At 38.3% G+C, this 23,401-nt stretch overlaps 1 protein-coding gene across 1 annotated transcript; it reads right to left on the bottom strand.

Moving 5' to 3' along the window:
• Positions 1 to 2,518: 2,518 nt before the first annotated feature.
• ophn1 (oligophrenin 1) lies at positions 2,519 to 23,370 on the bottom strand. Its single transcript, XM_023962406.2, has 24 exons — positions 23,217 to 23,370; positions 21,809 to 21,904; positions 21,519 to 21,580; positions 20,861 to 20,932; positions 18,034 to 18,135; positions 17,834 to 17,944; positions 16,544 to 16,648; positions 16,337 to 16,466; positions 16,135 to 16,235; positions 15,918 to 16,009; positions 14,821 to 14,899; positions 13,301 to 13,334; positions 13,164 to 13,226; positions 12,658 to 12,732; positions 10,517 to 10,601; positions 10,346 to 10,404; positions 9,519 to 9,624; positions 9,228 to 9,387; positions 6,467 to 6,614; positions 5,541 to 5,828; positions 5,218 to 5,365; positions 4,465 to 4,515; positions 3,372 to 3,423; positions 2,519 to 3,284 (listed from the first exon to the last, which is right to left on the bottom strand). Exons 1-23 carry the CDS (start codon positions 23,368 to 23,370, stop codon positions 3,381 to 3,383), a joined length of 2,364 nt encoding a protein of 787 aa, XP_023818174.1. The 3' UTR covers positions 2,519 to 3,284; positions 3,372 to 3,380.
• Between the last annotated feature and the right edge of the window lie 31 nt (positions 23,371 to 23,401).

The following is a 23,401-nucleotide window of genomic DNA, read 5'->3' as shown; positions in this document are numbered from 1 at the left end:
ATAGATTTTTTTTTTTTATTTAAAAATTTAATGATATTCATTGAAAACGTCTATGGAGTTTTGCCATAGACTTTGCACTTATGAAAGTGTAACAATTCTCGAACAAAAGACAGCAGATTGAAAAGTAGGAGGATGAGATATGCAGGAGAATTGCAGAAAATTATATTAGCATTTCTGATCATGAACCAAAAAAAAACTGTACAGTTTGCTTTCTCTCTAGACGGTGCACAACAACAACAAAAATGTTTACAATAATGATACTGTCAGTACATTTTATTACAGCTGTGTATTCTATTGACTGAATAAAATGCCAAAAGGCATTCTTCTCTTTCTAATTCTGTCCCAGGGGTGTCATGGCTCTGTGTGCAAACAGGCATGTGCAAATTATATCCGACTGCTCATACAATGTTGTAAAAAAATATGTAAACAGCCACAGCCCACACACTTCTCCTGAACGGCTGTGGTTTAGAAGGTAGTGAAGTTGTCTGCCAGCAGAAGGGTTGATGGTTTGGTTCCAAGCTTTTTTTAAATAAGTTGTTAAACCGCTGGGTGTGCCTTTTTTTTATTTTTTAAAGAAAGTGGACAATTGAAGGGAAGTAAAATGAAACAACTCTATAAAGGTAGGTGTCATCTCTGAAACTGCTGTTTGACCTAATCCAGGATAAAAAGCTTTAAATGTGAAAGGCACTTCAAAAAGGAAGCTGGAGGTGGAAGACTTTTTAGATGCTGGAATTTCTTTTTTGGGATGAAAACGAGGGAGAAGATCAGGAATGTACTTTTAGCAAGGAATACACAGCTAGGACAGTTTAAAGCAGGCATGTCCAAAGTCCAGCCTGCGTTCAAGCTTTCATTGGACCACAGCTAATGTGATTGGTTAATTTACATTATAAACCTGTTGCATGACCCTCCTGTGATACCTTTTTAGCTCAATTCTAAAATCTTGGCTGTAAATTAAAAAACTAAATGTTGATAGCAAAGGCTGCCCCTTCCGGGACAAGTGGATATGGATTATTTTTTAGGAAAATGGGTCTGCCTAATAAACCAAGAGAATTTGGCTGTTGTTTTCAAGGAGTTCAATATCAAAAGGCTTAAACAAGACATGATAACAAGATAACCAGGAATGAATGAAGCTTCTGGAAAGTATTTTATGTTTTTTCCCAAAACAGTGGGGTAGAAACCCTTGTTGCTGAACACTGCAAACCATGTACTGAGGACACATTTGTTAAAGACCGGGTGATGAAAATAGTGAACAACAGAAGAAGCAAGAGTTTACCAATCTACAAAGCATTCTATTGAATTAAAATGTTCATTTTATGTTCTTATAAGGATTCAGAGATCGTCAGGCTGACTGGTTGGCCCTCACACATTATTTTACTTAACAAATCTGGCCCTATTGGCACAAAGTTTGGACAAACCTGAGTTAAAGTAAAGGAGTCAAGACTTAAATAGTTTGGTCACGTTCAAAAAGAGAGCGTAGAGGAGATTAATGACAAGGTTCATGGATCTAGTAAAAAAAAAAAAGAAATGAAGAGAGGCTGATGTGGCAGAAGAGCACAGACTGAGGAAACCACTAGTCTACGGTGAGCCCTAAAGGGAGAAGGCAATTCAAAAAGAAGAAAGAACACCACACAAAAAAAACATTGAACACATGGTTTAAGGTAAGTAACTATACATTTAGAAAAAGCAACCTCTTGGCTTCTCAAACCTCTTGAAGAAACTCACAACTTTAGCCTGGTGCAGTTCCCACAGTTACCTCTAGGGGTTGGTTTAAGAAAATCACTCCAATATTCCAACAATAAATGGTCCAAATTTACAACAAACATAAATATTTTTCGTCTTGTGATAAAAAGTTATCCCCTACCTTTTAAAATTCAAACTTCTCCATCAATGACACATATAGCAGGGATGGATTTTTAGGAACCTCAGCTTTAGTTTTGATTTGTCATCAAAACTGCAAACATACGTTTTTTTAATAATTAGCTGCTTGTCTACAAAGACCATAAATATTGTTTGTTGGTCTTGTTTGTACATTTTTTTGTAAAATGCCAGAGATTTCATACAAACACTGAACAACACCACAGTCCTCATAATCACACATATCTTTTTTTATAGGCTCTTTATTGTGCCTTTTATTTACAAACTAGTCCACTGTAAGTATAGATGTATGAACATGTGATGCTGCTGTGTCAGGTACAGTTCTGCTTTTTTCCTGATCAAATAAAGAAAAGGGGGGGGGGGGGGGGGTAGGCATCTGCTGCTGCTGTTTGTCAGAACCACACCAGCGGTTGAAGAAAACCATTAAAGACCCACACCAATGAAAATGGTGTTTTGGGAGTTTTTAATATATTCTTGTGGCATTTTTCTGAGAATGTTTTTTATTTTATTTTGGCTAATCATCATAATAGATAAAGATCAGTGGGAACACTTTACAATAGATCAAAAGATGATCGGAGCATGTCTTTCAATAAGATACTACACACTGTCCAGTCAGTTTTAATCAAAGCACTCTTTAAAGAAATACTTTCAAATCATTTTAATAAACTCCTTCCTTTGTTTATTTTTCTCGAAAAAACAAACAAGTTGTGTGTGTTTAAGCATTTCAACAGCAGAATAATTACATACAGACACTAAAACAAAACATTGGAGTGTCGTCACATACCGGGATTAGGTAAAGAAGTACATTTAAAAGCATCATGGGTAAATTGAAGTTAAACTGGCTGGAGTTTCAAACCAAAACAACTTTTAATACCCTATATTGTTAAAAATTGGTTTCATTGTTTTTGGCAAGCATGTTGTTAAAAATATTTAAGCAATAACTTTTCCATCTGTGTGTTCATTCGATTTTTAAAAACACATAGGTTCAGTTTTTTTTAAACATACGTCAACACTGTGGTTACTCTTTTATAGGGTCAGGATTTAACAGTTTTAACTGTTAAGTTATGAATTAATAGTTAATCTGGACCCAAAAAAAAAATAGATCACACATTTTTAAAACCAATAAAAGTATCAGTTCTGAAGTTGGGTTTGAGTTAAAGTTCAAAAGGAAAATATTCCCGTTTGACTTTGGAGTAAGGATCTCAGCCAGAACTCGACACCTTCTCCAGTCCTGCTTGTTGCCGTTACCCCACAGCAATTTTCTTACCACAGATTAACTCAAACCGAATCAAGTAAATCCTGTTTTTCATATATAACAGAGGGGTGCTTCCTCAGTCTCTAACAAGTTAGAAAGTCGTGTCCACCTTCAGTTTAATGTACACCTGGGCCAGGGTGGCAGCGCCGTAACTCTGTGGAAACACAGACAGTCAGTTCAAACCACAAATGAACAAAAAACTTAACAATACAATAGTTTAAAACATAAAAAAAGAGTTTACCTCCTTTTCTTAATTTTTCTTCCCCCCTGATGGTGATGGAGAGGCCAGGGGGCTGAGTTTAAAGAGAGAAAAAAAAACCTTATACACTCATTTATGGTTTATAGGCCTGTTTTCTCTGTTTACAGTCTAACCACCTGTAATGATTATAGCACAGTTTAACCAACAACCATTACATCTAGGTCTGTTCGACTAATTCCTTTTTTTTTTTTCTTTTTTGGTTGTGGAAAAACATTTACAGCAGGCTGTGCTTTTGTGTGTCCAAAAATGAAAACTTACTTTAGCAGAAGCACAAAAAAAACGTCTGGACACTAAACTGAACATTTTCCATGTCAAAAGAGAGAAAAAAAAAGCATAAGAGAAATGTATTTGAGAAAAGTCTCACATTCCTTATTTACAGTCTTTGATTTAGGTCTTTGGTACTCTGATAATCCATGCAAACCCCCCCCCACACACACACGCAAAAAGAAAGACAACCATTCGCTTTCCTCTAAGAGACTCACTTTAATGCATTCTGAGAGGAAGAAACCTCGCATGAGCCAAAATGGAAGATGCCAAGTTCGAGAAAACAGCTACTATTGGCGTACAGCAACGCTTTGTGTGTGAGCGAGTCTGTGTGTGTTTTGGGGGCAGGGATTGTGGAATTTTTACAGACAGACACAGACTGCCAGACTTGAAGCCCTAAATGAGAGCCTCCCTGACTCTCAAAAGGGTGTCTGGATCTTTAGGGACTTCAATTAGGTCTCCACAGTTTGGTGTGAAATGAAGCAACACTTGGGTATTAAAGCAACACGCACACTTTCATCCCATCCGAGCCTGTAGATCTTAATGAGCCTGGACTGAAAACAGATTTATCACCTTAATAAAAAAAAAGGGGAAAAAAACCCTCTAATCTGTGAAAGTATTAACTTCAACAGCTTATATTCATCCAGTTGAGTAAAAGACATAATGAAAGTGTAAATACTACTACTGCTGCACATTCCTCTCATTTTTGGCCTCAAGTGTCGAACATTTGCCGTAAAAATTTTTTACTCCATGTGCGATTAATCAGAAAGCTAAACAAAAGAAAACAAAATGGGAAAAAAGGCGTACATACCTGCCAACCTGCCTGGATGCATTTTCGAAAAACTTGGTTTTTGATGCAACGCTGCAGAAAAAGATCAAGTTTATGAGCTCGACAGGATAAAGGATAGAGAAAAACCTGCATAAGGCTGTCATCTCTTATTTACCACTTTCTTTCTTTCTACATAAAAACAGTTTATTTAGTCATCACAACCACAACGCAGAGTGAAAGCCAACCAGAGAAGACAGCTGAACCTGCAATGACTTCACTTGACCACTAACAAGCAGCAGAAATAGAGAGTTACGAAAGCATCTCTTAGGTAATTTCTCCTCATTTCTTTTTTAATTTCAGGTTCTTTTTTTCACAAACGATTTGGTGTAAACTAAAACTACCATAATTCATCAGTTAAATAACACTTAAAAAGATATGGTGGAGATTCGTAGTTTTCGACCCTGTCAGAACACACACAGCTGCAATCAGTAAAAGTTGGAGTATTGAAACCGCTTGCAGAGGATGCAACAATTGGATGACACACTGATCCATCTGAGTTTATGCAAAGTGTGGCTCAACCTGAACCTCATGTTTTGCATTTGAGTTATAATCAATCACAGTCCTGCAAATAATCTCAATGCTACAAAAAAAAAACATGCATGCAATTTCCTGCTTGTTTTTAGTCATAAATTTTTGTGCTTTATTGACAAAAAAAAAAGACTTGAGCTTTAAAACCTCTTCTGTTGCAGTTGTGTTTAACAGTGTGAAATAGGAGACGTTAGTCGTAGCACTTACTAAGATGTGATGGTTGCCTCACTGCTGGCTGCAGCTGCAAGCTTTTGTGTAACAGGGCTTCTGTTGGGGGGCTCCGGAGGCCGGACTGGGGGTCTGCAGATGACCGGTTTCTCTGTGGATTTTGTCTTATTCAAACCGTCAGAGTCCCCTGGAAGAAGCAGTGAGAGTCGGCGCTTATTAAGATGATTTTAAAAAATTACATCTCTTTACACCAAACCAACTCAGGAAGAGCAGAAAGTAAAACTTCTGGAGAGTTTAGGAAACCAAATTTCCGATAACATGTGACCCAGCTTTAGGTCTTTAGATTCCAGAGTCCAGCGTACCTTTTGCTAGCGGCTTCTTGCTCTGAAATGATGGAACCCTGTTCACGAAGGCTGCAGACTCGCCGTTTGCTGCCAAAGACGTATCTGGCTTCAGCCTTGCATTGCAGATCTTTATGAGATCAGAGTCAGCTGGTTTGTCCTGACGGTTTGCTGGTCTGGGCATAGCCGCTTGCCTCAGAGGAAGCTCTGTTGGAACGGGCGAAGCGTGGCTTCCAACTTTGGTCCGCTTCTGGGGAGCAGGGTTGGTGGAGGCATCCCCATCCACGGTGGAGGTGTAATTTTGCCCATCTGCCACAAAGTAACAACATTAAAAGTTCAGACCTCAATCCTCTGTTAAGTTCTTTAACCACACAGAAAAAACAAATTCAAATATCCCAGTTTGGGTCAATAGGGTTATGCAGAAAAACATGCTTTACTATTCAGGAGTTATTTTGCTCATAAACACACGTCAATCTCAGCATTATGAAGCTAAGAACAGCTATTTTTGTTGCAACAAAAGGGTAAAGCAAGCTCAGAGTCCATCAGCCACCTTCATGAGGATGCTGAAGCTAGAAAAAATAACTACCGTGAGATGAAAGTGTGGAGTGAACACATTTATTTGGACTTGAAATAAGCATTTTAAAAAAATCATTTGCTCTGATAATAACATTTAAAAAACACAGGAAACATTTAAAAGATGAAATTTGACAAACAAATTACGAGTTTAGTATTTTGTGGTGATTAATGAGATGAATACACACAAACAGGTCCGTGCACAGGCTTCAATAAAGCTGCATTTAGAAAATGTCAAGAAATGACCCTTGAGTATGCAGCGGCACTGGCTTTTATGAAAAAGAACAATCATTCTCAAACATCTACAGCTCGCTAAGGATGGGATTGGGACGAGGGCGGTAAGGAGGAACAGGTCGGCGGAGGCTGATAATTACTCTCTGTGTGCTCAAAGCGATCGTGACTAAGAGCTTGATAAACACGAGCGGCCCGCTTGGAGATGGTGATGGGCTGCCGCTTTCTGGGGTTGATCCGCGGGGGAGGAATGGGTGGTGCTGCGCTGTCCCCCGGCAAGCCACTGAAGATCTGCAACCACATGAGACATTATTGCAACCCGCAAGAAATCGGTGTAGCATCTGACACCTCTTTGTTTTCAGTTTTGTTTAGTCATTTCTACAAGAAATCCGGTTGTAATTTCAATTTCAACTCAAATGGCTTTTGTTTTGTCTGGCTGTAAAGTAAAATAAAAACTATTTTAGGGTAATCTTTATTCTTTTAAAAAAAACAACAGATTAAAGAGATTATGATTGTGTTTCACCTAAAAAAAAAATTAAAGTTCCTAAAAAGAAGGAAAACTTTTTATGGGAAGACATTTTCTGATGCTCCTTTCTGAGAAACATGAGGTCGTTTAAAGATCTGTTCCGATGAAAATTGTGTTTATTTGTGTTGTTAAGATGTTGTTGTGGCATCTTTCTGATGTAGGAGGACGTATATAAAGAAAATTAAGCTTAAAATTGCTTTTCTGCATATTTCTTTAGTCAAATAACTGTGAATCAGGAGCAGACGAAAAAAATGTTCTCTGAATAAGAATGTATTTGTGACATGGAAAAAAGCTCCCTACTCCAAGCTCTCAGCAACAGGGAGGGGAAGGGGAGGCGGGGTTACTCTGCGCCAATGGTCCCGGCAACACTCAGAGGTGAAATTCTAATGAATTACTGCCACTCTGCAGAAAATATGTCCTAGAAAACGACAAGTTTTTTTTATATTGGCTAAAACCTTAATAATCGTTAGTAAAAGACCACTGAGATCCATAGGTCAAAAGATGATCGTAGTGGGACTTGTTTTTATTATGGTTTTGTTTTAATTTTGTTTTTACTATGGTATAATAAAAGAGATTTCTTGTTTTGTTTTTTTTACTTCTGTGCATTACGGTAACCACTCTGACTGTGACAAGACCATCAAGTTACCCAGAAAGATTGACTCCATTACAGCTACTTGGTAATATTTTTAGAACTGAAAGTGTGTTTTCCATGGGGAGGTGGGGTGAAGATCTACTACAGGGCTGGCCAACCCTGGTCCTCAAAAGGCCTCAACCTTGCCTGTTTTCCAGTTCTCCCTGGACTGCTTGATGGTGACTACCTAAATCAGGTGTGTTCAGTCAATCAGGATGTGGAATGAATTGAGTCAGCTAATCAGCAGCAAGCTGGTCAGGGAGAAATGGAAAACATGCAGGATTGAGGCTCTTGAGGACCAGGGTTGGCCAGCCCTGACTACTAGAACAGGTCAAATGTGCAGTACACATAAGGTTTTTTAACCAAAAAAGATTAAAGTGTTATATGTCATAAGTGTGGTACTGCTGCTTTTGCCTTTTTATAGATCCAGTTTTGAATTAAGATACTTCTACTGATCTGCTTTTTTTAAGATCTATATAATGACCATTTACTGTATAAAAGAACTGGACAGAGTGACCCCTTCCTCCTCGCATTCTATGGAGTCATTTGGTTTGAAAGAATAACCATTTTTGCTCTGCTAGCTTTTTAAAACAACTTCTTGTTAATCCTATTTTTTTTTCTTTTTTGTTGTAGTGTAACTTATTACATTTATAAACTGACCAATCAGATATCACAATAAATGTATGTGGTCTTACGTCACAATGTTTGATTGACAGATTCTCCCGAGCCCACTTTCATTGAATGGGTGTGGACTTCAAACAAGCTCATATCTGATTGGCTACAGTGGTTGCCATGAAAAAGTTGACTCAGACCACTTCGGAGCAATCACTGTTTACTGACGTCTGGCTTTAACATGGCGGCGTCCGCAACGAGAAAAAATGGCAACTGAACTAAATCCATTCTGTTGGTCCCGAAGGTGTAATTTTCTATGGGTGACGCCACACTCACTCACTCCAGTTCTCTGATACAGTCAATAATTATGAGAATTATTTTTCCTAACAAAAGTGGTTGAGACAACTGTGTTGTAATATTGGTCAACATAAATAAAATTGACCTGAATTGGTCTATAAGGATCAGATTAGTCTTCTTAAATTAAAATATTTTTCTGTCCAACTTTGGTGTGATTTCCAGATGCTTGATGGTGCCACGTTCATTTGTTTATACAAAACCACCCAGTGAGCAGATGGATTTTCTTCCTAAAGAAGAACTAGCCTTGGTATGAAACATGCAAACGAAGAACAATAGGCTGTGTAAAAACGCTGATGAAACACCATCTCTATTGTTAAGTATGGTGGTGGAAGTATCATGGTGTGCAAAAGCTGGGCTTAAAAAATAAAAATAAAAAATCATAAGAAAAAAATGAAACATCAACCAAACAAGTCAAAGTTGGAAGAATTTGATGTAAATGTGTTGTCCATATAAATTACAGCAGCTAGAACAAGTCATGGAGCCAAATTATTAAAATCAGAATGAAATTATAGGAGTGCCTTTCATAAAACCCCAACCTCACTCCAGGGGAACATTGAAAATACATGTAAGGGCAAGTAAAACTCAAACATTTTGGAGGAAAATAGGCGAAAAACTCCAACATCATGTTTTAAGAAACATTTGGGTTAAATTAAACAAAGCAGTTCTGGCAAACAGCAACTTCTGAAGGGAACAAAAAAGTTTTATAAACATGCAGACTTCTACAGACCTGAAAACAGAAAATGGTTTTCTTAGCTGAGTTTGTTTGTCTTAGTTGTACCTTTTCATAATCCTCAATCAGAATCTCAACCACAATATTCTGGAACTTGATGTCAAGCATGGCCGCCACCGTCTCCTCCTTTGCTCTCATGAGCGTGGGCCCAAAGACGACTGCCATGTTGGAGGGAGTCATCAGGTTTTCATCACTGTGGCTGCACACCCTGCCAAAAAAACGCCAAGCTGGGTTGAATAAATTGTTACTCGGCACAGACAGTGACACAGTATCTGAGCTCATTTCAGGAGGGCGGAAACAATCTGAAAGAATAAAACAACTAAAGAAGCTTGAACTCACTTCCCCAAGTGATTAATCAGGAGCTCCAGCATTTGCCGGTTCTTCCCTGGAAGTTTGTAGGTGAGTGAATGAATTTCACTGAGCCGAACGTCTGGATTATCTGATTCTGAGACGACAAAAAATATATATATTTTGAAGTGATAACCTCTTAAGGTTTAAAAAAAACAGAAAAAAACACAAAAAGGCAAGAAAAATAATTATTTTCTATTTGTTTTTAGGACACTTTCAATAAAAAACATCTCCATGCTACCATCAGTACAGTAAAGATCCTTTTAGATAAACTATTTTTCCGCCAGAAGACTATCCCCTCTCCTACTGCTGTTGCTTCACCAAAGAATTACAAACAATGGCCGATAGAGAGAAGTGGTATTTTTGCTGGGGAGCGGCTGATCATGCTCCACCAGGTCAAAGGGGTCAGCCTGAGGGAAGAGCTTTAACATTAGGTTCATTTAAAAGTGAGTCCTATTAAAAAGGAATAATCAAGCTGCTGAAAAAGGAGCGTGGCCGCCCACAGCAGAAGCAGAACGCTAATAAAAAACTAACTTAAAAAAAGCTAGGATGCTTTACAGGAGTCCCCCACATATACTGCATCCTGATGGGAGGACACTGATGCTTTTAACTGTAGGTTTACAAAAATTTAGAGTGCCGGACCAAAACACATAAAGCTCAGATTCCCTTTAGTGTTCAAACTGATAAACTCACAGCCTCTTGTATTTCTTCAACCTGTACCAGTTTTTATTTTTTTTTAAGTATCTGCCTTTTTCAGGAGTTCATCTTTAATCCAAACTCTGTGATGTTAGCATGGTTTCGTTTTTCAAAACACTTACTTGCTGCACAAATGAGGTCTCTGTGCAGATCGTAGGTCATTAAGGGTTCAGACAGACTCCTAGGTATAAAACAAAACACACACACGTGGAATTCAGCAACACGTTGATCAAGTTACAATGAATGCAACGATTCGTCAGTGGACCTGGAAGTCCACAGATGAATTCACAAACCTCAAATAAAACTTTAAAGCGCTTGTAATGGTTTTAACTTCCCAGTCGCTGCTGTGAAGGTTCACATCTGTTGAGGATGTAGAATCTGGAGGAAACAAAGCACTGACTGCAGAAATCAGGTTTCAAAACAAGTATAGAAAATAATTGTAAAAGTTTTAAGTCAAACTGCTATTTATCTTTTTTGTTACAGATATATTAAGGTACTTTATTCAAATCTCTGTAAATCCGGAGCAAACGCAAGGGCAAAAGCTTGTAGCAGTGACGAAGAAGTTACAATGGCAAGCCATAAGCTCCCTGCTCTGCTCCATTCTGATGCATTCACATTTAGACCAATAGATCCATTAATGTTTTTGTTTTTCTCGTCTGAGCTGGAATCTGGATCAAGACTGTTCGGCTGGATAGCTCCAATATTACTCGCCTTTTTTGTTGCACACTAATGTTAGGTTGGGGGTGTGAGGGGCTGTAAGCTAGCAGGAGAGAGGGTAAACAAAGGAATGATGAGAAGGGGGCGGGCTTACTCCATGCCAACAGTCCCACCCACAACTCAGAGGCAAATTTCTAATGAACTGCCTCCTTGTCTAAAAACAACATAATCATAATTAAAAGACCACTGGGAACACTTTTACAATAGATCAAAAGATAATGGGAGTTGGATTTTAATTAAAAAGTATGTGTAGAGTTGAGATTTACTTTTCCTTAATTGTTAAGGTTGCACAAATACAGACTGAAATGAATAAAAGCGCTCTACTTTTAAACCATAAAAATGTCTAATCAAAATATACTACCAAAAAGTGCAAAAGCAGTTTGTAAAGAGTAAAATATAAGCTGGAATAAAGAGTAGAAAATACTGTACACCTCTACCGGTAAATAAGTTTAGCAAAAACACTTCCAAAAATGTCCTTAATATTTACAATAGTATAGATATTTTATAATTAGAACAGTCATTCCAGACCAGCAGTTGGTCTGGAACTAAATTGATTTATAAACATGAGTGAAAGAGTTGTTGTTTTTTTAAATCAAACTGGAAAAGAAAAGGTCCATAAGGATATGACCCCAGAAACTACAGGCCACACTTGGCTTGGAGCCCAGCAATACAGGCTGGAACTGTTGATTTCTGCAAATCTGAGAGGAATTCAGCAGCTTTTTTTTTTTTAACTCAATTGTGTTACCATGATAGACCAGTATCTTCACTTGATTCTTCTTACCTCGATTTAACCCTGTACACCCCTCGACTTCAAAGAGTTGAAAGAATAAAAAAATAATTTTATTAAGATGTTTTTAAACCTTTTGATAAAATCTTTAAAATGTTTATGTAATATAATTCTTATAAGATTTAAGACAGTATCAATTATGGTATGTTGGGTGATTTTCTATGTTTTTGCTCAAAGCAATTTTAGTTAAAGCAGAGTGTTCAGGACAAAAGCACCTTATTTTCTCACTGTCACACATTTGACTTACACTTTTTAACATGCTATAACTGTACGTAAACAACAATGAAAAAATTTTCCACATAGCAAGTCGTCAATTTGAAAAAGTGAAAAACAATAAATGGTTTATTGTTACAATAAAGTTTAGAAAATAACCCAAACTTTTCCTGCCAAAAGTGTCATTGATGGAAGCAGCCATTTTGAAATGAACAGGAAAAGCCCTACTTTTAGGTGTAAAATGTCATCAAATGGCCCAAAAAACAAAATATAAAATCGTACGACTCTTAGAACTTCAACCTTTAAAATACAAAAAATGGGTGTAAAAAAAAAGGAAAATAGGCTCATTAAATCCAAGCAAATAATATTTATATCCAACCTTAGATTCGACTGACAAGAATCACTTTCAGCAAATGTTAAAATTACATTTGTTAGTATAAAATATTTTAAAACAATGTGAATGTATTAAAAAGAACTGTAGTTTTGTCTAAGATTGACAGATTCTGACCTCAAAGGGAAAGTATTTAAGCAGATTTGCAGAAAAAATAGGTTTCTACTGTTCAAAATATATTGGGTTAGTGAGTTCCTGTTTATTGATCCCATATCTCGTACAATATATCCCTGTATTTCACAAATAAGCTGAGTTTTGCCGGACGGCTAAGTTTAAGGAGTGTAACTGTACAAATGAATCATGTGCAAAGCGAGTTATTTCCTCACCAAAGAAGGCATTTAAAAGCCTCTGCACTTGGATGTTGCTGCCAACTGTTCTGTACACTCCTTCCTGTGTGACTCCTAGACAAAGAAGAGGGGGAGGTTGTAAAAAAAAAAAAGAAGGAATAAATATAATGAAAGCGGGAGTGTAGTCTGGACAAATAGCGTACAGTGAAAATGTACCACATGCCTCTCTTGCGACCTGACATGAGACTGAAAACGCTCCTTCTTTCAATTAACCGCTTGCCTAGAAACAGTTCAAACGACCTTAAGAATTTAGATGAGAAGACTTTTAAGGTTGTGCAAAAGGAATGGGAGGGTAATTACACTTAAGCAACAATAATTGCATTCAAGATTGCAAAAAGATTTTAAAAAAAACGCAATATTTGTTTACAAATGTTGTAATGTTGACGTTTATTGGGGGAAGCCTTAAAGAAGTGACTCAACTGCGCCCCACTAGGCTCCCGAGAAAATGAACTGAAAACAAATAGTTTTGTATCAGAAGCAGTTACCTTCAGTTTCAATGCAGTTGATGCATTTCTGCACAAATTTAAATCCAGTTTCATTGAGCTCCACTGTAGAAAACAAACACATGTAAATGAAGCCCAAAGAAAACTCATCGCACCTTCAAAAGTGATGGCCAACTTACTTTCAGCTTGCTTCTGAATTGGGGAATGATAAATCTGAAAGGGAGACGGAAAAATGTAAAAGGGAAAGCTTTTGTGGAGCATGTGGGGAAAATTCAGAGGTGTCGTTAATCACAGGCTTCTTTTTTTTTCTGTCTAACTGAAAAGAGAAGAAAGAAAAAAACCTGATGATAGTTCAAGGCAACAAATCTAATCCTTGAGATCAAGGACAGTTCATGAATATACGAGCTTATTATTCTGCTTACAGTGAACTGTGATAATACAGAAAGCAGGAAGAGCAGAAAAAATGTTGGACTGCATGAGTGCTGGCACAGTTCCTCAGTTCATAAAGATTCAAATCTGAGATCTGTTTAAATATTTGATTCTCTGGTTGAAATAGCTCTTTACTCTCCCCTTTTCCCACTAATGAGTCTGCGCTGATGCCTGTCGTTCAGGGCGCAGCTTTTATGCTGTCCTTTGCTCCGCATCTAACAATCTGGAATACCACAGAAACAAAGTTAGGAGCAATGAGCGACAGCCAAAATCAAGGTTTCAGAGCACGCTTTTAATGCGGGAATTTGCTAGAATCCGCATCTGTCTGATCGGCACACATTCTTATGGTTAAAGTTTGAACAAATGTGTTGTTTTGGGAGAGCCCGTCAGCTTCTCGCACGTGTTGGAAGGAAAATGTGCAAAAATCTGTTCCAGAAGTGCAATAAATAACTTGGGTTAGTTCTCAAAAAAACTCTTGAGACTGTTTTCATGTGAGCAAAATCACAGGAGACAGTTTCTGTCGGTTATAATTTTGGATAATTGGATTAAAGAATTAGATGTTTTTCCTTCTTTCCTTCTTTATTTTCTAGGAAGAAACAGACTACGTGAAGACATCTCAGAGCATCAGTAGTGCTTTGGTTTGTGTGTGTAGACTATATTAGGTTTCAACCAGGACAGCAACAAGGCCTGAGATGGAAGGGCCATAGAACAGCACAAAAAAAAGTGGAGATTTGAAATCAGAGCAGTCGGTTTGCACTGCGCTTTGGGGCAAAACCACAGGAATAAGCTTCCTGTGAAACTACTGACAGTATGAAGAAGTCGGTGGGAAGCGGCAGAGGAAGGGCAAAGGAAAATGTTCCTTCCGTGACTTTAACCTTTGTTCACATAGGGAAAAACAGATTTTTCTAAGGAGATAGCAAACAAAATGAAAAACAACAAACAAAAACAAATAAAAGCCCCTTTTTAATTTAACATTTTCTATTAAGTTGATTCCTTTGATTGTTAAAAGTTTGATGTTAACCAAACTAAGCCAATAATTAACAGCACCCCAACTGCTAAAGTTCCTAAAAAGAATCACACATGACATATAAAAGCCTTTTACACAAACGCCACAATGAGATCATTAATGCCTCCACCATGCCATAAATAAAGAAATGGAAAACTGCACATTTAGAACTGGATTATTACAGATCTTCAAATGGGGCTTTGCGGTTGCAGATGAAACAATTGGTGACGCATTTTTCACCAAATAAAAACACAACAAACTCACAGGTTCTTTCCCATCCATGGCTTCCATCCACAACTTCCTGTCCCCGTCCGCAAGAGCCTGGAACGTGACGGGTGCGTTTCTATGGAAACAGTTATAAAACGCCATTAAATGCGGCAAAAAAAAGGCTGCAATTTACTTATTAAGTTGAATTGATGCACTTTGCTAAAACAAACAAAAAAACCCATAAAAAGGCAGAGCCCTTTGAACAAAGTTGAATAAAACACTGACATTTTGGATCAAACATGGAGAACACCTCAAGAGGAAGCAACCATCGGATTGCAACCCCACGTGGCAGCTATAAAAGCAAAATAAATAAGACAAGTGAAGAAGAGATGATAAGAAAAAGGGTCACTGCGATTTGTTTTACTGCAGAAACATCACAAAGAGCCAACTTTAGCAGCTCACAGGCTGATGCATCATTTAGCTTCAGCAAGTTCTCCATGAGATGAAAGCTCCTGCTGCAAACTGCACCGATCTTAATTAAAAAACCTCACAACACTTTCAATAAATAAAAGTTTGGAGCATTGGGAGGAAAGAAAGTCCTGATATGACATAAGCTTTTTATTATTTTAAGCTTTAACATAGAAGAAGTCAATAAACAGTTGCTCCTCAGATCATTTCGACTTCATCCATGCAGGTTGCTGCTTGTCTTTGGCCTCACAGCATCACTTCCTACCTTAGACAGCAGTGCCACCTTCAGTTCACTGAATTATTTAGTATCCCAGAGCTGCATTTCTCCTCTTTAATCACATTTTTTTCTACTTTTTGATGAAACAGTTTGTCATTGGGCTTAAAGGAAATCAGAAAAACCATTTTAGCCTCCTTTTTCAGGAAAAAAGATGAAAGAAAAGTCTGCATTCTAATTAAAATTCATTTTGCTCCTGCTTATATAAATATGAGCTTGTTGTGTTCCTTCTTCCAACCCCGGCTCCTGCCATCTGTCTCCAGCGCCAGCCCATTGCTCAGGGATTGTTTGGGCTACAGTCCATTTAGCTTCACACTCTGTCCTTGCAAACCACCTGTTCACCTCGTCGCCCGGACCTGTTTATCCCACAAGGCAGCCTCCCCCCGGTGTCTCAGGTTTTGTTTGCACCAACCTCTCGACGGTTTCCACGTCGAAGCAGAAGCGCTTGTCAATGGACTCAGTCTTCCGGCGGATGCAGGACTTCAGAGTAAGAATCGTCGGGCTCTACGAAGGGAGAGAAGGAGGAGGGGGGAGAAGCAGCCATGAGACCAAACAGTCTGAGGAGAATAAATCTGGGATAACACATCCTCAAAGTCACATGGGTTTATGGGTTTACAGCCACTGAGCACCTGTTTCACTGAAGGCCTCTGTTCACAGGGCACCATGATCAGATGCTTTTTCTCCTTGATATACTTGCAATAATATTTAACCCATGATGCTCCCAGAGCGCCTTAGTGAACAAAAGGAGAAGAGACAGAAACAGGATGAGCTTTAGCATTCTGGGAGACAAAAGGAGCAATCAGCAGCTGAACAAACATCCGCTTCACTTACGCTTCTCCTGGCAAAACAGAAAACCCTCCATCGGAAAAAAGTTTTGCATTTTAGAGATGTAGGACGGGTGCTTCACCCTTTTCATCAGATCCTCTAACTCCTCACACGTGCTCTCATAGTGGTTCCTCGTCTGCAAATAAAACCCAGCCACATTCAAAGGAAACACATGTTAGAGGAGCGTGAACCTCGCTGCCAAAAAGTACTTACGTTCTGCAAGCTGAGCTGCAGCTCTTGCTTGTAAGGCATGAAGTCCTGAGTCATCTCCACTGTCAAGTTATTGAGCGTCAATATGCTGTGAAGAAACGCCAGAACCTGAACGACACAAAAACACAAGACCCACTCCAATTAGATTATGTTTTTGGCATTTTTAACATGTTCCTTCTCATGATGATGGAGGACCTATATAAGAAAAATTAAGCCTTCAAAATGGGTTTCGAGTATTTCTTTCTATAATCAAATCATTGTGAAACACACAAAAAAATACAGTTGCAAAAAGCTTTTAAGTGTGAATTTCTAATGAACAAATAACATTTGTTCATAAAAAAAAAAAAACTACTTTTTTTTTATTTTGGATAAAAACGGCATAATCATAATTAACCCTCCTATTATCCTTGGGATCAATTTGACCCCAATTCAATGTTTGTAATTAAAAAAAATATATATAGATAATTTTTTATTTTTACTTCGTATTTCACGACTTTTCCAAATTTGATGGGTACAATTGATTAAGCATAAAATTATCATGATGATATTTTTTTCAAAAGGCTAAACACATATTGCATACATTGGTGTTACTCTGGGGTCAATGTGACCCCAGGCTGTTTTAGCTGTGTAAAACTTGTCTGTCTGTGTGTGCGACCTCAGATACCCACACCTGCAGGAGCTGCAGAGGGGGGTGGGGTAAACAACTATTCCTACGAGAACTTTGATATTTCTCGTGGTTTGGAGTGAAATCCTGCCAAAATGAATGTGCACCCCAAATTAGAAAAGATTTGGATGAAAGATATTCAAGATCCACTAACTCTAAAACTGAAAGTTTAACCTTTTGGTGGCGCTACAGCAAAGGTCATGTAATCATTAAACCAATAGGGTTCCAACTCTTGTGGTCATTAATGTTGTCAGTAAATTTGAGAAGATTTGTATGAAAACTTTTGAAGGTACATTCATACAATTTAAAAGTTTGGCCTGATGGTGGCGCTAGAGAACAAGTCAACCCACTGATCTGTTTCATTCATCAAGGGTTATTTATGTATTCAACAAATAAACAATGTGCCTGACACTAAAAACCTGGTTAATAATTTTTTGTAAATCATTTTCTGAAGGTCAATATCCCTAGGATCAAATTGACCCCAAGGGTGAAACGTGCGAGTAATATTTGTGGACAATACAAGGGTTAAAAAACCACAGGGAATGCTTTTATTACAGATCAAAAGATGATCAGTGTGCAGCAACATCGGAATCGAAGAGGAACAAAGTGAAATCTGGGGCAGAACTCACCGGCTCGACAACGTCAAACTTCTTCCTGTCCTGTACTTGGTGGATCTGGTACACATACTCCACTGAAGATTCATAAAAATTCTGCCGCTCTTTTTCCACAAGCTCATCCGCCTTATGTGGGGAATCACGGACAGTAAAACATAATCACTCTCAGTTTTATCTCCAGAATAAAAAACAGAAGAAAAAGAACTTCAACCAACCTCCTGAAGCTGACTGTCCTTCTTCCTGGCAGAAATACTCAAATGTTTCTCTAATTGGGAGTAATATTTCTCACTCTCCTTCTCGAACTTCTTCTTCTTTTCCTGCAGGATTATTAAAAAAATGAGATTAGGGTTGGATTAAGTTAAATCTAGCAGGTTGATCAAATGTTAATAACTTTAAGACAGAATTCTGCATATTCTCTCAAAATTGTAAGACTTGAAAAACGTCCCATAAAGCAACACAAAAACTGATTCAAAATAGTAATGGAGCGCACAGGACATAGAATAAAAATTACATCTGTCCTGAAAACACGTCAAGGATAACTGCCAGGATGTGCAAACAGAACGTTTTCCCTTTTTCGCTTCAACAACTAGCATAACGCTTCCCTGAATGGTCTATAATGACATAATGCAACCAGATTTAGCTCCGTTGATGACTTATCAGAAAAGAAATGTGCGACACTGAAATGAAAAAGCATATTTGTGGGTAAAAAAAATGACCAAGCTAATCATTCCAGTTCAATGTGTGGAAACATAATTTAGCAAAGTCATGTGACCTTACAGTGCGGTATGTTCTAATAATAATGTTCCGTTTTGGTCATTTTGATGTGGAAAAACAACAGTGGGCTGAACTTTAGGAATGGGTTTGACATTAATGTTTGTTTACTTGTGTTACGGCTGTGGCCGTATTTAGTTGTTTTTTTATTTATTTTTACATTCCTGTATCAGTGTGGGACTTCTGTGTTTTTGTGGATCTTTGTGTGTCTGTCTGATTACTTTCAGGTGTGGTGCTGGAAAGGGTGTGGCTCCCATAGCACCCAAGCTGATGGCAGCAGCCTTTAAAAGCACTTTATGGACCTCCAGCCTGCGAGAAGGGAGTTTTGCTGCAACCCGTCTCCACTGCAGCTTGGCGCTCTTCTCCACCTGTTCTGTAGTTTGTGTTGCACTTTGTAGATTTTGTGTTCAGGCCCACTCTGTGTAGTCTTTTGTTTGGAGTAGTTCTGTTTAAGTGAAGCTGTAGGGGTGAACTGTCATTTTCTTTCACAAATGTTTTCTGCTGTTTATGTTAGTCTAGGGAGGTTAGTGTTTAGTCATTGATTTCCCTTTTCTTTCATTTACAGGTAAGACTTCAGACTTCATTTAGGTGGGGTTTGTGTTTGTTATTTTGGCCTTGGTTCACCCTGAAACCTTTTTGCTTCACCTTAAGTCATTGTTGTTTGGCATTTATTCATTTGTAAATAAATGTGTCATTTTTTTATGGAGGCAATCTTTTGGTGTTTTGTTATTAATTTAAAGTTGGGCATTAACAACTTTTATGTTATGCTCCTCTAGGTCCCCCTTGACATAAAAAGGGACATAACACTTGTTTGTACACATATTTCATTTTAGGTCAGAGAATAGAATGTCATTGTTCAAAATGAACCAATAACGACTATGAATCGTATCAGCAACCACAGATGATGGCATGAATTATTAGCTCAATCGTAACGCCTCTATGATTATATGAAGACTTTAAAAGTTGGTTTGTGCTGAAAAATGCTGGTAGTCAACAGATCTGATGCTTAGACTGTTTTCTTCCTGTCAGATGTAAATAAACACTCAGACAAAATGTGATGCTAATTATATATGTGTAAGCAACCAGTTGCATACAGTGATAAAGTACTAAGATATTCTGTGTCAAACCAAATAAATTGTTTCTTGGAAAACCTCCTGATTTAAGAAAAGTTGATTTTTGAATTTAATCCATTCAGTAATAAGATTTTGAAGGGAATCTAGAGAGAATAAGTTAATAAATCAAATGGTGCTAATAAAGCTCAACTGCTAGCTGAATGCAACTAACATTAAAGTTTCTACTGAATAAAAATGTCAAGTAGTAACATCAGTATGATGTGACTACAGTGAGAACAGCCAGTCAAATCCACACTTTCAAATCCTCCCTATTGTCTCCAGTCAGTCTCGATTTAGTTTTAAGGTGGTCCTTACCTCTTCATATAATGTCTTGTGTATCTCACACTTTCCAAACTAGTTTGAAAGTAGATATTTTTTTGGAAGTTCTTGCATTCTAAAGATAGATTCCCACACCTGAGTGTGAAATCCTTTTCCAGCACTTGACCCATCCCAAGGAGGAGCGGTGAGCCGCAATGACAGCTGCACTCAGGAACCATCTGATGATCTAATGCCCCCCATCTAACCTTTGATGAGTCAGCCTCTCAGCCAGTGAGCATCTTCATAGTAAAGATGTGCTGCATATCATTCGGTAAAAATACTCTGTTGTGAGACATATCACAGATGCTGTCATTTGTAACACCAAACTAAAAACCCAAAGAAAACCTGACAAGACCAAACTTCAAATTAACCGAAATAGAGACTGAATCAAAATTATATAACATAACATGCAGATTTATTTTATTTTTTTTGCATTGGAGTTTTAAATTGCAGTTTAAAGTTTTTCAGTCCCACTTCTATCATCTTATGATCTGTAACCAAATCGTTAATTCTCAGTGGTCTTTCAATTATGATTATGTTGATTTTAGCCAAAATCAAAAAACTTGTGTGGTTTTCTAGGACATAGTTTCTGCAGACCGGCAGAAATTTCACTTCTAAATTGTGGGCGAAACTGTTGGTGTGGAGTACCGCTACAAACTATTGCACCTGACCCACAAATATTTGTCACAGAAATGGGGCCAAAATGGGTGTAAAAATGCTTCTTTTTTTGACAAGACGATTGAAATCATCTTGATGTGTAAAACTCACCCAAGACGGGTTGACCTTTTCAAAATAATGTTCACTTCCAGATGTCTTTACAATAAGCATGATGAACACTCACTTTAGTTGCAGATATCTGCTCCTTCCTGAACTTCTCCAGGGGTTTGATGAGCAGATCCGATGCGTTCTGAACCTGGACATGAAAGCCGAGCAGCTGTCAATGTAACATTCCTAAAAAATGCTTCTGTGATGCACGTTTAAAAGAACTCCACGCACCGGATCGCACGTGCCAAAAAAGACTTTAAAACCTGCTTTATGAGGGCGCTGCTCTACAACATGTCTTCTTAATTAACAGCACATAGCTCTGTAGTTAGATCAGACTCCAGAAAACCCAGTCAAACTGGTTTTATTTCTTTTAAAGGTATGTTGTGACTATTGAACCAACATCTCTGGATAATATTCCTTTACAGTAAATGCAAAGAAGAGTCTGAAGGAAACAATATGAAACCATTAGTAAAGTAGGAAGAAGACAAAACAAACAGGGGAACTGATACTAAAAAGAAAATTGCCAGTATTGCTTTTGACGGTCAAGCCTGATGCCACACGTTTACACAATCAGCATCTCTGTTTCTGCTTGCTCCCTGAACTTCCCTCATAACAAACAGAGCGTCAGCTTTTTTGTTTGCAGTAGGTGCCAATTGTTTCCTTGTAATGAAGATATCTTTGGAGCAGGATGTGGCTCCAGAAGGATGCTTGGGGAGGGGGGGCTGATAACCCACCAGCATCATCCTGTCGTGCTCCACTTCCTGGAGGAGGCCAGCAAACTCCTGGAATGACTCAGCTGGGGAGCAAAAGGAAACAAAAAAACAAAGCTAAGCTAAATTGATATATGATGACCGCACATGGAAGCAGAAGCATTATCATTTTGTAAAACCGCTGGTTGTGTTTGGAAAAGAGGAACCACAGCCTTTCTTGTCTGAAAATAATCACAGGGAAGTCATTTTTGTCAAACAACCTCTACGAGTCTTTCAATAGCTGCGTATTAAGGTGCGTGTTTGCGTGATCTTACCGATGTTGACCTCATCATCTGTCAGGGAGTCACCAATGAAGTCAAACTGGAATGCGCTGAGTGTCTGGGAAAACTTTTGCACCGCCAAGGAATAGCCTAAAATATATATATATAAAAAATAAAGATTTATTCCTGTTAAAAATCAAATAAATGTTCAACCACAAGCTTCATTAAGAACATGCACATTTCTTTATGGCCCCTTAAAGTCAAACATGTGTAAAGCACATTTATTTTAACTTATTTGTTGCTACTAAATCCAGCCAAAGTTGGCAGGATCTAGCAGCGAACACTAGGTGGTTGCTGGTCAGATCCCCCACCATGTCTGGCTTTGATTATCAAAATAAAACAGCCCGTCAGATCAATATAGTGCAGCAATCATTGGGGGAACTTGCCTGGGGAGAGTAATGTCGTAAATCCCATGTTTTTTTTATGCGAAATGGCTTTCAACTTCTTGTGCATTTAATGCATTTTGTTTGATTTGGGATTTTTAAAGTGGAGCTGCAAGGAACCGCAGTCAGGGATGAGATTTCAAACCATGAAGCCAGAAGCCAATAACACTCTCTGCGACCAGTGTGCACATGATTGACTGGCTCGCTCTTAAACTGGTTGGCCTCAAAAACATCTGCTCAAACGATGCTTTGGCGCTTTTATTGATGTATTGACTCAAATCAAAGACCAAAATAAAAAATATTGCTGCTATCAAAGATCAAATCCTAAATCTTAAGTGTTTGGAGAAATGCAGAAAACAAGGCTGACAGAGCAGACTAGAACACCTAAAGCTGTAACGACAACAAAACCTCAAATGGTTTATTTTTAAGTCAATCTTTGAGCCAACTTCTTATTACCTGGTGATAAAAAACATGCTTTTATATATGAATGACTCAAAAAAAACAGAAAAGAAAGCATCTGTAAACTATTAAAAGTTGGGAACAGAAATTGGTCACAATTAAAATGTATTTAGGAGAAGTGTGAGGTTGCTTGACAAAACAACTGCAGAACCAGGGAGAACAGGCTGCTGAAATCCTCATCGACATTAGGGAGGAACAGAAAAGTTTCACATAAACGTGATGGGTGGTGTGTGGGTGCATGTGCGACTTCTGACTGGGAGACCTCACCACCCACAAACCCACAATGACATTTTCTGACAGAAAAAAGCTCTTGAGAAAATGATCAGTGAGGGTGACACAGACAGACAGATCTGCAGCTGCTGGAGTGCTGTTGTAGCAGTCACACACAGCAAAACTGGAGAGATGCACATCTGCTTCACATCTGCATGCATCACATCAGTGACCTTTGCAGGGAAGGTCAATGACCCCACTCAGTGCAGGCCTCCAAGAAGAGGCCCACTGAAGCTCATCCTCATCATCCCTAAAGAAATGCAAGTATGGTTAGATCTGCGCATGCTCACCTTTGATTGCATTAATTACACTGTTGCCATCTTTTATCAACTCTTTCAGGAATTTGCTGGTCCTCTCCAGCTCTAATTCATAGCACTTGAGAGTCTCTCTGAAGTCCGGACTGTCCTTGTAGCAGTCACAGAACTCCAGGGGAGGATGCCCCATCTTCTGGCCGAGACAATGGATTTTGTCTCGG

The sequence above is a fragment of the Oryzias latipes genome, chromosome 14 (genome assembly GCF_053564925.1).
Source record: "Oryzias latipes strain Hd-rR chromosome 14, Olatipes_Hd-rR_3.1".
Taxonomy (NCBI): Eukaryota; Metazoa; Chordata; class Actinopteri; order Beloniformes; family Adrianichthyidae; genus Oryzias; species Oryzias latipes.
Note: the sequence above shows the minus strand (reverse complement) of the source record. Positions and strands in the feature narration are given on the sequence as shown.